Source organism: Condylura cristata, unplaced genomic scaffold (genome assembly GCF_000260355.1).
Source record: "Condylura cristata isolate star-nosed mole 26May11 unplaced genomic scaffold, ConCri1.0 scaffold00015, whole genome shotgun sequence".
Classification (NCBI taxonomy): domain Eukaryota; kingdom Metazoa; phylum Chordata; class Mammalia; order Eulipotyphla; family Talpidae; genus Condylura; species Condylura cristata.
This window is the reverse complement of record NW_004567116.1, coordinates 39,893,985-39,909,986: the sequence shown is the minus strand read 5'-3', so window position 1 is coordinate 39,909,986 and position 16,002 is coordinate 39,893,985. Positions and strand designations below refer to the sequence as shown.

Sequence of the window (16,002 nt, the reverse complement as noted above, 5' to 3'; positions counted from 1 at the left end):
TGTTCTGCTCCCCACTCTGTCTCTGGTGAATCCTCTCACCACCCCTGCACCTCTGGCCCATGCCCCAGTTCTATATGGATAAATAAATAAATAAATCTTTTTAACAATAATAATAATAATTCAGTATCTTTACTTGCTATGCATTTGTTCAGATTTTTCTACTTCTTTTTGAGTCCATTTTTGTGATTTGCATCTATATTGTAAGAATTTGTTCACTTCATCTATATCAACTTTATTGACATCAAGCTGTACCTAGTAACCCATTATAAATGGGCTGCATTTTAGAGTAAATCAGCATGAGTATCAAGAAGTTCCACCACCAAAACTTTATTTAAAAAATATTATTTCCTATGCATAAAATAAAGAATAAGGAAACTTGGATTTACTGAACATTTCACTAGCTGTGTCATGCAAGTCCTTGGCATATTTAATAAATCTGCCCATAGGATTGTACTCCTAGAATTTTGGGTCCCCCCAGAGGGAGGAGGTGGCACTGTTTCCCATCTTCAGGGCACACTTTCAATGTTTCCCTTTCTATCAAAGCCATCTTCCTACAAGTGGTGCTGGGACTCAGGTAGCTAGACACAGAACCAGGAAGTAGACACAACCCTGTAACTCCAGGGCCCCCCGCCATAACCCCCTGCATTCCTGTCACAAGATACTGACCAGTACTGGGGGGGGTTGTGGGAGGAGCAGAATAAGGAAGTGAAAACTGCAGTTCTCTTATAGCCTTTTATCTGACTCTTTTTTTTTTTCTACTGAGATACCTTTAATTGTGTTCTTATCTTAATTACTATGTTCCTGTATTTGTCTTCCTTCTCTGGCATTTGAAGTTTTCTTGATTTCTACCCTTTCCCTTCCCTATAGTTCTTAGCATAGTGCCTAGTAAATATTGCTACCTACTTTCATTTGTGTAAAATCAAGTTGACCCTAGTTTGAATTGCTTTTACTTTTAACTGTCTATCCTGACAGTTACAAAGAAAACTACTTTCAAGTATTAATGGTCTAAAATCTTCCCACAGATTTCCATAAGTAATTTATGTTGTCATGGAAACATATTCATGTCATACACATGGGCTTTCTTTACTTCTCAGAGGCACAGGGGCCTGGTTGCTTCATGCAGCCGACAGCAGCGTATATTCTGCACTTTCCTGCAGTACGAGTCATTCACCTAATAAGGGTACCTAAGTCCTGACACCCATCCCTGCCAGCTCCTACCATGTCAGAGATTTCCATGTAAGGGAAGGGGAGGATTCTTTACCACTCACTCTCCATTCGCATTAGATTAACCTGGAGCCTTTCTTTATATACTGACATTTACACCTCGCCTCCCTCAGGTGTATATATTCCTCACTTGGAAAACTATCCTGCCCATGGCGCACATGCATTTGCTGGGCAGAAATGGATAAGCAGGGCCATCCAAAATACTGTCAGTATTATCTATAGTCCTTCTCCCGTTCACGTAGATGCATGCAGACAGGTGTACATGCCTAGTCACAGGAGCACATGCTTAGTCTTCTCTTGGTCCAGTCAAATTTATACTCTCCCCTAAAAGGAGAGCAGTGCCTCCCTAAGCGCCCTGCACCCTCAGTGCTCAGGGCTATTCTTTTTTTTAATCTACAGCCCTGCCTCCTTTAACCAACTTCCCACAATAGCTTGGCAAGCAGCGTTCACTGCCTGGTATATCGTAGCTCCTGAAGGAGCCTGTTTCCTTTCTTTGAGAAGACTTTCTTATAACAACTGTAGTGGAGGTTTTCGAACAGGTATTGAATATGTTTCCATGACAACATAAATTACTTATGGAAATCTATGGGAAGATTTTAGACCATTAATACTTGAAAGTAGTTTTCTTTGTAAAGCAGTCAAAGAATGTTATTGAAGATTTTGTTGCCAAGAGGATGGGGAAAGAATTTTATTCTTCAAGTACTTAGATACGTAATAAATAAATCTGGAGCTGTGGGTAAAAAGAACTGGAATTTATATGTGACCGTAGTTAGCAGTGAACCATTATTCTAAATCTCCATATTTGTCAAGAAGTGATTTGTACCCATTAACAATGCAGAGATTCTACATAGCAATAAAATTGTTCCTTGTCTAAGTCTCTTTCACTGTTTCTTAAAAATGTCAGGCGTTTTCAAACTAGACATGAAAAAACAGCCTCTGTCCTCCTCAGCGCCGTCTTTCCAAGGCCCAGCCCTGCCTTCTCCCTCCTTCTGGGACCCAGCTTGCTCAGTCACTCAGCTGTCACCTGTCTGCCCCTCCCCAGCAATCGCTCTTCCAGGATCTCTCATTGAACCACTGCAAGGAAATGTGCTAAGTGGAGTGAGACCTTAAGAAGTAAACATCTAAAAAAAAAAAAGAAGAAGAAGAAGTAAACATCCATGTAGAGTGGACAGTCAGTAATGGAGATTAAATTAACCAAGCATCTACTGAATGCTACTTGTTCAAGTCCAATGTGGAAGGAATTTAGAATAAACCTGGTATTGGAAACTGCTGCCGAAATGTTGCCTACTGCTAGTGCCACAATGTTCACTGCTGTGGTCAGAAATTTACCAATAGCAGGATAGATATTAGATCATCTATGTAACTGTTAATATCTCCCCTTCTGATGACAAGGTCAGTGGAGACAGGAGCTGCGTCTGCCTGTTCACACAGCATTTCTAGCTTCGTGCTTGGAATGTAGAAGATACTCACTAATTTTTCTTGAACAAACAACTCTGTGTTGAAATCCAAATACACTTACACAATTATCTACCATGGCTTTGTCATTCTGACACAAATGTCTGCCTGGGTCCTCTTTAACTAGTGTATTTCCATTTGACCTCCATACCAAAATTGTGAAACAAGCCTTATGGGAAGTCTTTCCATGTGTTCAGAGCAGGTGAGAAACGTACCTGAGGGTGAGTGTTAGCACTAGTTAAACCCAAGGAAATTGTACTCCAGAGCCCATTCTCTTCCCAGTGAGCCCCATCTCTGGCCCAACCTCCCCACATCTGCCCACACTATCCTGGGCCTGTTGGCGCTGTGTGTACTGAGACTTCATTTCCTCTGGTTTGTGTTTCTTTGTTCTGCTTATGACCTGGCCCCAAGGCAGGGTGCATCTTTACCAGCTTTGTGACATAGGAGGCTTTGCTGCCTTCTAGTAAGGCCATAAAATGGGCACCTTCAGTTTTACAACCAGAATATGACTCTGTCTGTTTTAACTGGATGCCACAACTCTGCTGAGAACTTGACCTTTCTGTGCTCTGTTCACATGAATGCTGTTTGCCTTGCTGACACGAAGCCTAGATGTTCCCTTTAAAGAGAAGAATTTTTTTTTTGCTAGAGTCTATATTAGTATTTATTGCTGTATAAGAAATGAGTCCAAACCAGCCATTTCGACCAAGAAATATTATCTCATAGAGTTTTTGATCGTCAGAAATCCAGGAATGGTTTCAAGCCAGGCAGTTCTAGCTCCAGGTTCTCATGAGGTCATCTGTATGCTTGCCTGGAGCAGAAGATTCACTCACATGGCTTTTGGCAGAAGGCGTCAGTTCCTTGCCACGTGGATGTCTCCACAGAGGTTGTTTGACTGTCCTTGTGATGTGGCAGGCTGCTGTCCCCAGAGCGAGTGCTCCGAGAGAGAACAGAGGAGGCAGCCACCATGTCTATGGGTCGTCCAATCTCAGAGAAGTTTTACACCCATCGCTTTTACCATATTCGGTCTGTGGGAAGCAAATAGATTTCTAACAAAGTCTCCATGCCCAACCGCATCCAAGGGGAGGGAAATTGAGTTCCCTTGAAAAGAGGACTGTCAAAGAATTTGTGACATATTGTAAGAAGTGCGATAGATGTTAGATGCCCTGAGATGCTTGTGTAGCCACTGCAGGCCCCCTCCCTGGCTTGGGGAGCCTGGGTGTTTCCCATTTGGTTTCCCATGGGTGAGGTGGAAGCTGCATTTTTGAATCCCTGTCTTGGCCAGTCCTCAGCATAGTGAGGAATACACAGATGCCGAGAGATGGTCCTGGCCCTCAGTGAGAGCACAGTTCAAGACAGAGGAGTTATTTACATGGGTGCTACTATACAGTAGGAGTGGTAGGGGATGTTGAGTGCTACAGAGAGATGAAGGTCAGGAAAGGACAAGCTTGATTCAGCAGTAGGGGCAGACACCTTAGAGGGTGGAATATTGGAGCCTGACATGAAGGTTGTGTAGGATTTCAGTAGCTGGAGGTCTGGAGGGAAGAGCCTGCCAGGAACAGGACAGTATGGCCCAAAACCCAGTGGTGGGAAAGTGCACTATGCGTCTGGGGACAAGCGGCAAGGTGTATTCATTGGCAAAATCTGTGGTAGCAACTATGGGGCAGGGTTGTTGTAAGGATGATGTCAAGGATACACTGAAAGAGCTTTGCACAGTGCTTCAGAACGCTCGCAATATGATGAAGTGAATTACTGATGAAAATGAAAAAATTAGGTTGTAATTGCCCAAGGAGTCTGAACTGGAAGGGATCTCATTTTAGGCTTTGTCCGGGGGTGCTGGTTCTGCTGAGGAGTTTGATAGGGGAGCAGTGTGCTCACAGCCACACTGGAGGCAGATTCCTCCTGCAGGAGGTGTCGGATGAATCAGGAGTAGGAGATGGGGATCCTCATGCTACCATCCAAGGGCGGAAGGCATTGAGGGTCCAGGTGAAATGGGGCAGAGGGACTAGGCAGGAGATGAAGGTAGGATATCCACTGACTACATTAAAGCTTTGGTCCACATGATTCAAAAGTCCCACTTTAACAGCTGCTCTGGACATGACTGTCCAGCTATGGAAGGGTCCTGAGGATCAGCCCAGGAAAGTCTTGTCCACCAAGTCTCCAGGAGATGGTTCCTACCGGGCCTAGTGCACCATTCCTAGGGGGGGACTTGCAGGCTGCCCAGGCTTCTCTCCATGTTTTTTCCAGCACAAAGGAGCCATCAGAGGAGTCCTTTAAATGCCAACCTGAACATAGTGGTTGAGCCACTTCTCTATTGCAGCTTACCCAGCCACAGAAGGGCAATGCAGTCCAAAACCCTCCTCTGCTCCTGCAGGGATTGTGCAGGAGATAAGTCATGCACCAACCCTCAAATGACAGGGCCTACCTGTGGACCCACCGTGGAGGGACAGTGGGTCCTTGGTAAAGCAGCCTATCCCTGTGACTACCCCACAGCATGACATAGGAGGAGCTGTGGTGTGAGGACCATCGCTGGGATGTCGAGGGCAGCTGGCTGCAGAAGTGGGGCCCTCCCAGAGTGCCCAGACCCTCACTGGGGTATGCACCCAGACGGCTGAGGGAAAAGTGCTTTTTTGTGATTGTTTCCAGGAGCCATAGTTGCCACAAGCTAGAGGTGGGTTACACACCCACCCCCAAGAATAGGGTGGTAAAAAGGATGAGGGCTTTGAGTTGGTCAACTCACTGGCTCATATGACTGCTGGCCACCATGATGTGCCTTGTTCAGTCAGATCCTTGCTGCAAATCCCTGTGCTCAGGTCCTTGACCTCTAACACGGGGCTAAAAACAGTCACCTCATAAGATGATAAAAGGGCAGAACCAGTTAGGTTCAGAAAGGGTGCAACCTACAGAAAGTAGGTGCTGGACAAGTGTCTTTTAAGTTTCCTCTCCTTACCTGTCCCATTCCCAGGGGCTTCTTCCTGTCCCCAGTCAGTCTCATCATACCTGGAGCTGCCTCCCTGGTCGTCCAGGAAAATGGGTTTTATGAAGGCCTGGAGATTTCAAATGTTTGCTTTAGTAAGGGAAACTCATCCCTACAAGGATTTCAAAACTTCAGGCATGTGGATTATAGATTAGGGAGTGTAAGCAGCCTTCATCAGTATCTAATGTAGAACAGAATACTTGATTTTCTTCAGTTCTCCAAATGCTGTGGCTTGAAGTTATTTGGCACCTCTTGTACAGTCCACACCACCCCCAGAGGAAGGCCTGCGGGAACTTCCTGATCTACCACCCTTTTGTGTTCTTCCTCACCAAGCTTTTACCCAGCCACCTCAACTGCAAGTTGCCACAGGGTTTCGCCTCCCTAGATCCTCATCCTCTTCACTTGCACCTCCCTCACCTGGAGCCCAACACCCTCTTCCGACCAGCAGCCTCATCAGCCGCTCCAATGCGCACTTCGGAGCTGATGTAGGAGCTCCCCTCCATATTCCCCACTCCTTTCTCTTTCATGACTCAGCGTGTTGCCTGCACCATGATGCCATTACTACTCAATAACTGAGTAAGCAAAATGAGCCTTACTCAGTTCAGTCTCCACAGAGCTCATCACCCTGCTAGGCAGATGCTAAGCACTCAAATTATTTTGCAAATGAATGAATGGGTGAAATTGAGCAATGAGGAAATCCAAGAAGACAGTTTGGCAGATAAAATAAGATAAACTAGTTATAAAAACACTGAGTTTGAGTTGTCGATGAGGCGTGTAGGTGAAGGTCCAAGCTACACTAGAAAGATGAGCCTAAAGCTTGGGAGAGAGTCTTAAGAAACTGATTTCTCTGCTCATGTGAGACAATTCTGTGCAGGAGGTCAAATGACCAAATAACTCAATACTACCAATTCAGTTTTATCAACTTAGAGCCTTAAAACTAAAATGATGTATTCAATAAAAAGGACAGTGCATGATGAATAGGTTCACCTAAGAGATATTGTGGGTTCAGTTCCAGACCACCGCAATAAAGCAAGTAAAACAATAAATGTTTGGTTTCCCACATCAATAAAAGCTGTGTTTACACCCTATTAAAGAGTACAATAACATTCTGTCCAACAAAAACTGTACTTAATCTCTTTACTGGTAGAGAGTTCTTGCCTCATGTTGATGACTGCTGCCTGATTGGGGTGGTAACTGCTGAAAGTTGGGGTAGCTGTGACAATTTCTTAAAATAAGACAGTAGTGAAGTTTGCAATATCAAGTGACTCTCCTTTTTTTTTTAATTTGTGCTTTCAGAACTGGGGTACAGGCCAGAGGTGTGATGGGTGACAGGATTCACCAGATACAGAGTGGGGAGCAGAACAGGCAGATTGACAAAGTACAATGCTGAGGGTAGCAGTGGGCAGGCCAGAAGAGGTCTGCCGTGCCATGTGGGTCAGCTCCCTGGCTGGGGATCGAACTCGTGCTGCAGTGGCTTCAGAGATCTTTATAATGCGGTGCTTTAACCTGTATGCCACCAGGGAAAGCCCAACTCTCCTTTTAGTGAAAGATTTCTCATTAGCATGTGATGCTGTTTGACTGCATTTTAACCCAATAGAACATTTTTCAAACTAGAAGTCAAATCTTCTCAGCTCTGCTGCTACCTTATCAACTAAGTTTACAGCCTTTCACCAGAAGTAGATTCCATCTCAGTAAATCAGTTTCTTTACTCATCTATAAGAGGCGACACTTACTAGTCCATTGTGTATTATTGTGAGATTGCAGCAATTCAGTCACTTCTTAGGCTCTACTTCTAATTCTTGTTGTTTCTGCAGTTACTTCCTCCGTGAAGGTCTTGAGCCCCTCAAGTTCATTCATGAGGCCTGGAATCAACTTCTTCCAAGTTCCTGTTAATGTTGATTTTATATATATATATAATAGTTTATTTGTACCTCCTCCTATGAATCACAAATGCTCTTAATAGTATCTAGAATGGTAAATCCTTTCCAGAAGGTTTCAATTGATGTTGCCCAGATCCATTAGAGGAATCACTATCTACGGCAGCTATGACCTTATAAAATGTATTTCTATTAAATAATAAAACTTAAAAGTCAAAACTAGTCCCTGACCCATGGGCTGCAGAATGGATGTTGTGTTAGCAGACACGAGGACAGCGCGAACTCCCTTGTACATCTCGTCTCCATCAGAGCTGTCAGTGGCCAGATGCACTGTCAATAAGTAGTGACATTTTGAACGGAGTGTTTTTTTCTGAGCAGTAGGTCTCCATGGTAGACTTAAAATATTTAATAATGTCCCTATGTAAATAAAATAAGATACTCAATAAATGATGCTACTATCCGTACTTTATTGTTTCCTTCAGGAGCACAGGCAGAGTAGATTTAAGAGCCCTTGGATTTTCTAGAATGGTCAGTGAGCATTGGCTCCAACTTAAATCACCAGCTGCATTAATCCCTAATAAGAGAGTCAGAGCCCTTTGAAGCCTGGCATTGACTATTCGCTGTAGCTGTGAAAGTCCAGGATGGCATCTCCTGCCCATAGAAGGATATTTTGTCTACAGTGAAATGTGTTGCCTCGTGTAGTCACTTTCATCAGTGCTGTTAGCTAGATCTTCTGGATAACTTGCTGCAGTTTCTACATCAACACTTCTTTTATGTTACATGGATGTTACTCATGAACCAACCTCTGCTAGCTTCACATTTCTCCTTCAGCTTCTTTCCCTCTCTCAACCTTCAAAGAATTGAACTAGAGCCTTTCAATGGTTTAGGCTTTGGCTTCAGAGTACATTATAGCTAATTTGAACTTCTATCGAGACCACTGAAACCTTCCCCATGTCAGTGATAAGGCTGTTTTCCTTTCTTAGTCCGGAATTCACTGGAGTAGCGCACTTTTAATTTTCTTCAAGAACTTTCCTTTGCTTTCACAAACTTGACTGACTGGCACAAGAGGCCCAGCTTTCAGCCCATCTCAGTTCTCAATTTGCCTTCCTCACTCAGCTTAGTCATTTCCAGCTTTTTATTTAAAATGAGAAACACGAGGCTCTTTCTTTCACTAGAACACTTAGAGGCTACTGTAGGATTATTACTTGGCCTGATGTCAATATTGTTGGGTCTCCGGGATAGAGGGCCGGGTCAGAGCCAACTGATGAAGAGATGGTGGGTCAATGGAGTGACCACATCTATCACCTAAAATCAGTCTTCAGTGTGGTTCGTGATACTCCAAAATAATTACAGCAGTAATGTGGAAGATCACGGCTCACAAATCACCATCACCACAGACATAGTAACAATACAAAAGTTTGAAATGGTGAAGGAATTTCCAAAATGTAACAGAGACACAAAGTGAGCGCCTACTATTAGAAAAATTGTGCTGACCTGATGCAGGGTGCCCACACACCCAGCACCTATAAACTGTACAATTCTGTGAAGCACAATAAAACCATGTATGCCTGTAATTCTTTCATCTGACAATGAGGAAACGAAGGCTCCTGAAGAAAGGGGCCCAGTCAATAGCTAGTTAGAGGTGGTGCTGGGGCGCCAACCCACATGTCCCCGTCACTGTCTAAGCTCTTTCTGCTGCCCAGTGGCCTCCTTTCTGGTATTCATCTCTGAATCCTGAAGGAGTTATCGGTGAGGGAGAAGAGGATGCTGGAAAAACAGAACTCTACAGATAGTCATACCTTAGTCCTCCTTTCCTTTTAACACAGATTCAAGTTTGTGGCTCCAAATGAGAGCAGACCTGATAAACTTCAAGAGCCTTTTGCTTATCTGACTGCCTGAACAAACAGCATGGGCCCAAGTAGCCTTTGGCAGCAGCTACTTTTAGTTTACCTGGTTTTGAACACTGTTGGCCATCTGCCCTCCAGCCCCATAACAGGCCAGAATTAGCTGATTAGAAGTCATGAGTGAAGTATAATGGAGAAAAAATAATAAGAATAATAAAGAGCCATATACCAGAGACATTTTGTGGGGGTGGAGAGGGGAATGGGATCAAAAAACAGGGTGGGGGGTAGTGCACGGGACTATGGTGATGGCACATGGGTGACTTAGTGATGGGAAACCCACCGGGATTACAATTGAGATGAAAACAAACAAACAAAAATGTACGAAATGATGTAAAAAAAAAAAATCATGACCGAGATTGCTGTGAACAAGAAAACTGACCCACTGACAACAACAGCAACAAAAAGCAGCAGATGTGGGTCACGGGCCAACAGCCACTCACACCAAAAGATGTGAAGACTCACCTGTACTTGCATGTCCCAACACAAGCCCCAGCTGTGATACTGATGTTATGTCCAGTGCATTTTGCTTATTTAAGGGCTGCACCCATTTAGACATTTTACATAGATTTCCATCCAAAGTGATTAAGATTGTTAAATTTCTGGGAGTCTAGGAAGTGAGCCCTTTACTATCAAAAGACGAATTATCCTGAAGGATTATGAATAACAAAAGTTCTTCCGCATGACATAGGGGGAAAGAGAACTGGCACTTACCAGGTGTCTGCCTGACACATTGTCTGATTTGACTTTCCCAATCCCTCAACCGTGTACACAGCAGACTTTCAACCATGTATTTGTTGACTCCATAAAGAATTGAATGGATTGAGTTTTTCAGCCTCATTTTAGACACTTTAGAATCGCCCTTTCCATAACTGTGCCTTCTGTAGCTGGCAGCCTGAGCTCATCCCCCAAGATGCTCCAGCTGTTGCCACAACCTGGATTAACTAGGCAGGAGGGAAAACTCACACTGGCTATGAGGAACCTCAGTACAGCCAGCACCACAAGCACTAATTGAGAGCTGTGGGGGGTTGTGAGCTTGTGTGACCAGCACTGCTTCGAGGCATATGATGTTTATAACCCTTATGCTTTCTTTGATTCATAGGAATGAATTCAGAGCATGGACGGATATCAAGCCTGTGAAAGCAATAAAAGCCAGGTCCCAGTACAGGCCCCCAGATGACAAGATGGCGCATGAGACCAGCTACAGTGCCCAATTCAAAGGGGAAGCCAATAAGCCAACACCAGCTGACAATAAGGTCATCGATCGCAGAAGAATACGCAGCCTCTACAGTGAACCTTTCAAGGAGCCCTCGAAGGTGAGACTGATCTTGTGGGGAGCGCATCAGCACAGCCTGGAATGCAGGGGTTAGCTGCAGAGCTACTGCCAAGCTGGCCCAACCCCCAAGGGCTGCTTTAAAAGTCATCCCCTTTTTTTGTAGCACACAGAGACAGAAGGTTTTCTTAACAGAAACCCTTGTTAATTCAAAGGGAATGTCAAAAGGAACATAACCTATGATTAAGAAAGATTAAGCTACAGATTTCCAGGGAATTAAGTTTTTGATTTCGAGAAACTCAATAAAAAAGAGACAGAAATCTCACCGGAACCCTAAATGCCTTTGTCTTGAAATAACTGCTTTTCTCCCCAAGTGCTGGTCCAGTATTGGAGGCATCCTTGCCTGGCTTCTTTCCACCTGGACCCTGCCTCACCCTCAGTTCCACTCACTGGTCACTTCTCCCTCACCTCCTGAGTCCCTGAAAATCGCTGCCCCTTTCGTTGATAGAGACCATCCACAGGAGTTCTTAGTCTTTCACTCACACCTGTCACATCAGCTACAAGGTGGTTCTGAGAAATTGTTACTATAATAAACAGTTTGTGAATGATGTACCTTTCTAAGTAACTTACAGTTGATTGAGGGATTGTCCTATAATAATACTATTTTGCCTCATTTGCATGCCAGTTTGAGAGAGAAATATGTTGCAGATACAGTTGCTGAGGCAGAAATCATTCATTCATAGCTTGTTTTATCAGGTCAAACCATGGGAGACTGTGCAAAAAACAGCTCTCCTATCTACAACAGCTGAAAGAATCAGAGTCTAAAGGGCCTTTTCTCTGCTTTTGTCATAAATTCATGCACTCAAGTGGACTGTCCTATTTGGCTCAGGACTGGTGTCCAGTAAGGTAACTAACCAGCCCAGTTTGCCTGGGCTCCTCCTGTTGTAGCACTGAAAGTTCCATGCTCAATGAAAGCCCACTGTGCTTTCATCATGCCAAGATGCTAGGTTACCTTATTTACAAGTCAGCAGACTAGAAATCCCTGGACCCCAGTGAATGACATAGCCTGGGGAGCCCAACATGATCTCTGTGCACCTTTCACACTTGAGGTGGGACCCAGAACAGGGGGTTGGCCTTAGACTAAAGAAGATTCAAAGGGAGAGAGGAGGGAGATGGGGAAGTCAACCTAGAGATGAATGGGCAGTCCACAGTGAGAGAGCCTACCTAGCGACTCCAGAGTTCTCGGGGAAGAGAAGCAAGGTCATCTCCTAGAAATGAGGGGACAGAGCTAGAGAGGGGACCCTGGAAAGTGGAGTGGGCTTCAGCAGTGATTCTGGAGGAGGGAGCCAGTGAGTGGAGGAGCGGAGGGCAGGCAGTGCTGAAGACCTGACTGAGATGAGGCCTCCTGGCCCTCCATGGCTTCTCGGTAGCAACATTCCTTGCTATGAGCTCACCATCCTGGACAGAAACAGAGCAAGGACAGCTGACATCCAGACAGTCAACCACCCCAGAATCTCTGACCTGCACAGCAAAGGTTCCTGTCTTAGGATGATGATGATCATGGGCCTTCTCCTCTCATCAGCCTGGGCCTCAGGCTGATGCGGCAGCCTCTGTTTCAGAGGAAAATAGAGCTTGGGCACACAGTCAACTCTCCAGTCTTCCGCTTAGAAGTGACCCAGTCACTTCTGCTCACATTTCATGGGCTAACACAAATCCTGTGCCTGCCTGAGTTGAACAAGGTGATGAGATATAATCTTCCACAGGGAGTAGTAGCAGATACTGCAAAATAGTGGCACAGGGCTGACAGCAGACGGCGAGGGCCGATGTGGCCGGCAAGAGTGTTGCCAAAATGACTGGCCAGGCCATTCAGACAGGAGAAGCCACCTAAAGTATTCACCCCAAATACTTTCCACGCTCCTCAGAGTCAAATTTTATCGTTACTGCTGTCCTTTAATTAATCATGTCTTCTCCTTAAATTCTCTCTCCCACTCCCTCTCCTTTTTCTGTTTCTGTATCTGCGGTCTGTCTGTCTCTCCGTGCAGGTGGAGAAACCTAGTGTTCAGAGTTCCAAACCAAAAAAGACCTCAGCGAGCCATAAGCCCCCCAGGAAGGCCAAAGACAAACAGGTGGCGTCAGGCCGGGCCGCCAAGAAAAAGAGCGCAGAGGCCCCCAGTGCCGCCCAACCCGAAGACAAGGAGCAAAGTAAAGAGATGAACAATAAACTGGCTGAGGCTAAAGAGTAAATTTCACTGCACTTTCCTTTTCTTCTTCTCTCCTCTTTTTTTTCTTTTGAACCGACCAACAAAAAGGCCACAAAATTGATTAGAGGCTTCTCATCTGCCTTGGCCCTGAGTGTTCCAGGAGCTCTTTGGCTGGGTTTCTTTTAATGGAGGGACTGGCTTCAAAGACCACGTGGCATGTGCCCTCTTTGAATCTAGCCAGGCCTGCCTGAGCCTGGCCCAGAGTTCACTCTGCTGGGCCCCTGGAACACCGGGAAGCATCGCTGACTGGCGGCGCCCTCCTGTGTGGCTGAGGCTGCCCACTGCCCCTGGCAGGCCTCAGCACGCAAGGCGGCTCCCGGATGGCTGCGAGAATGACCTGGTCGGGCTTGGTGATTCCCTTAGGGTGTTCTCCTATTCTTCCCCATGGTCTGTGTCAGTGGCCAGTTTTGAACTTTAGGCAAATGTGTTCTTTTCCAAAAGTCAGAGTTATATCGTGCTGTAGAAGCTCAACTTGGGCTTCAGCAATTGACAGTTATGGGAATATTTATTAAAACAAAAAAAAAAAAAAAAAAACCTCAGCCTTAACGTCCACTAAAATGAGTTGTCTGTTAAGATTAGCTTGTTCACAGAATCTTCTGTTAGAAACGTGTGGCTGCATTTAGATTTCTATCTGTGGACTTTACATTGTGTATCCGGTAATAGATATGCCACTGATGCCGAAAGCTAGGTCGGCGTAAAAACGCTCGGCCTTTTAGATACACGTAGACATCAGAGGAAGATGACAAGGCGAGGGAACCGTGCTCCTCTGTTTCCCTCCGCAGGCTGCCTCACTTTGCAGAGCAGCCGGTTTCAGGTGACTGAGGAAGAAAGCTCAAGGTGTAGGGACAGTGTGTTTAGAATGTGATGTCCCTGCTTGGGAGGACGCGAGGTGGGATGTGGAGGGCGTGGCAGGTGTGGCGGTGTTTGCTCCCCTTCCCCGAGCTGCCCGTGTTCTGTTCCTCAGAAAGAACAGAGGTCGCCGAGCTCCAGGTTATATAGGAAGTGTCTGTGACTTAGCTGAAGATTTAGGAGCGTTCCCTGCTCGCGATTAGTGAGGACTTTTGACCTCTCCCATGAATAGAAGAAGCCCTCGATGTGTTATGTGTCACGTGCCCGTGTGGCCAAGCCCCGGAGTGGCGGGTGCCCCCTTTAGCTGTGCTAGCGTTGTGTTGTAGGCATTAGTCAAAGAGTTGTTGTGAAAAGCCCCCCAGTGCTTGTGAGGGAACCAAGCATAGCTACAGAAAAGTTACGTTTGCAAACGTCAAGCCTTGTGACAGGTATTCGGCTCAGTACGCTTTATTTCTCGTGTCTTTGAAGTCCTCACTGCTGCCGACATCCTGAAGGGCCGGGAGGTTTCACGTCACCAAGCCTTCGCTTGTGCTTCTGTAATGGAAATAGCTAAGCGTGAAGCTCCCAGAGCTCCTCACCCCGGAAGTCCCTGTAGCTCCTTCCGGTTCGGAGGACGCAGACCGCCTCTCGGCGAGCCCTCTTGTGTTCCCTCCATTGTAGCTGAAGTCTTCGCTTCTACGATTTTGTTGCCACCATGGGGCCAATTGAGAAGTCTTTTGCAAATGAATCCAGTGTGTAGGACAGACACAGGCTGTGTTTCTGAAGAGAAGTGGAATGGTAGAGTCGCAGCGCTCAGCCAGCCTGCTGCCATCTTCCTTTCTGTCTCAGGGTCTGGAACTGTGAGCAAAGAGGTGGAAAGTTAAAGCACCGAAGGTAGAAAATGTTAGAGAATTCCGTGTTTATGAATCACAACTTTGGAATGCCTGTCTGGAAGTGACTGGAGTAGTTTACTGGTTCCAGTAGTTTACTGGCTACTTGTTAGCGAATCTTAACATGAACCAGAGAACTCTCTCAACGTGATGGAAACTTCTTCCAGAGAAGTTGTCCATGTACGTTTCTTCTCCAGATCTGGCACTAGTCAGACATGGTAGCTATGATTTGGATTTCTCCATAGACAAGTCAGACATTATTTGAGACTCAAGTAAATAAAAGCTTACAGCACACAGGGGAACACTCAGCCATTTGTTGAATGTCTGCCTGCCGGACCCAGTGCTAGACATGACGGGCAGTATAAAGAAATCTGTCTCCACAGACACACAGCTGCTACCTATCAGTCCATCCTGTTTGCATTGCCCAAATTGCAGTTTCCCTCTCACTTTGCACTCCCAGCCCTACTCACCTTGCTGTTTCCTTCCTGCCCTACCTGAGACTGTAGCTGACCTAAATGAAGTCTTTTTTGGCTCCTTAGTATCCCCATCTTTTTCACAGCCCCCAACCAAGAAAACCCTGGTTGTCGTTCACTTTGACTCTTGAATGTGTCACTTCACTGGCAAGAAACTTCCTTTGATTTCCACTGTTTACAAACAAAACTCAGCCAGTCTCACTCTGTATCCCAAACAACTGATGGAAACTGATTTCAGTTTTCACAAGCAGTGTTTTGGTTTTGCCTTTCTGAAGGTACCAAGCTTCTAATGCCTGCTCTGCCTGTTTTTGTACATTCCCCTGGCAAGAGGGCCAGGCCTGAAGCTTTCCCACTGTCTGCTTCACTTGCCTGCAAAATGATCCCAAAGCAGTGCGTTGGCTCCCCAAAGCTTTCTGTCAGCTGCCGGTGCTCGCATCCAGCCTGTTTTACCTCTGCTTCCCCAAGGCAGACAGGAAGTGTCTAATTATCACTTTGTGGCCTGAGTTTTGTTGCATACCACAGATTGTCTATGTAATGTGTAGCGCACACCTCTCTTGGTGCTATTTCATTTCTGCTGTTAGTAAGAAAATGACAAAAATATTCATGTATAGCCAATTGATTGTGACGTGCTTGTGGTCTGTGCTTGCTCAGAAACAAACAAACTAACTAACAGTTTTTCCAATTATAAATAAATGCTAAAGACGAACACCACTTTCTTGATCTTATTTCCTTGGCAAGGCCCAGCTGAGTAAGTGAAGGAACTAACCTTTGCCATTTAAGCAGTTGTCGGGGGTTCTCCATAATGCAGCTTCACTCTTTTAGATTGCCTCTCAGATACTAATTGCA

At 45.5% G+C, this 16,002-nt stretch overlaps 1 protein-coding gene across 1 annotated transcript in view; it reads left to right on the top strand.

The window, feature by feature from the left end:
- Positions 1-16,002, top strand: part of MAP6 (microtubule-associated protein 6) — a 70,345-nt gene that overhangs the window by 40,887 nt on the left and 13,456 nt on the right. The window contains exons 2-3 of the mRNA XM_004683212.2: positions 10,534-10,747; positions 12,747-12,943. Coding sequence (XP_004683269.2) covers positions 10,534-10,747; positions 12,747-12,943 — 411 coding nt within the window. The remainder of the gene's footprint in view (positions 1-10,533; positions 10,748-12,746; positions 12,944-16,002) is intronic.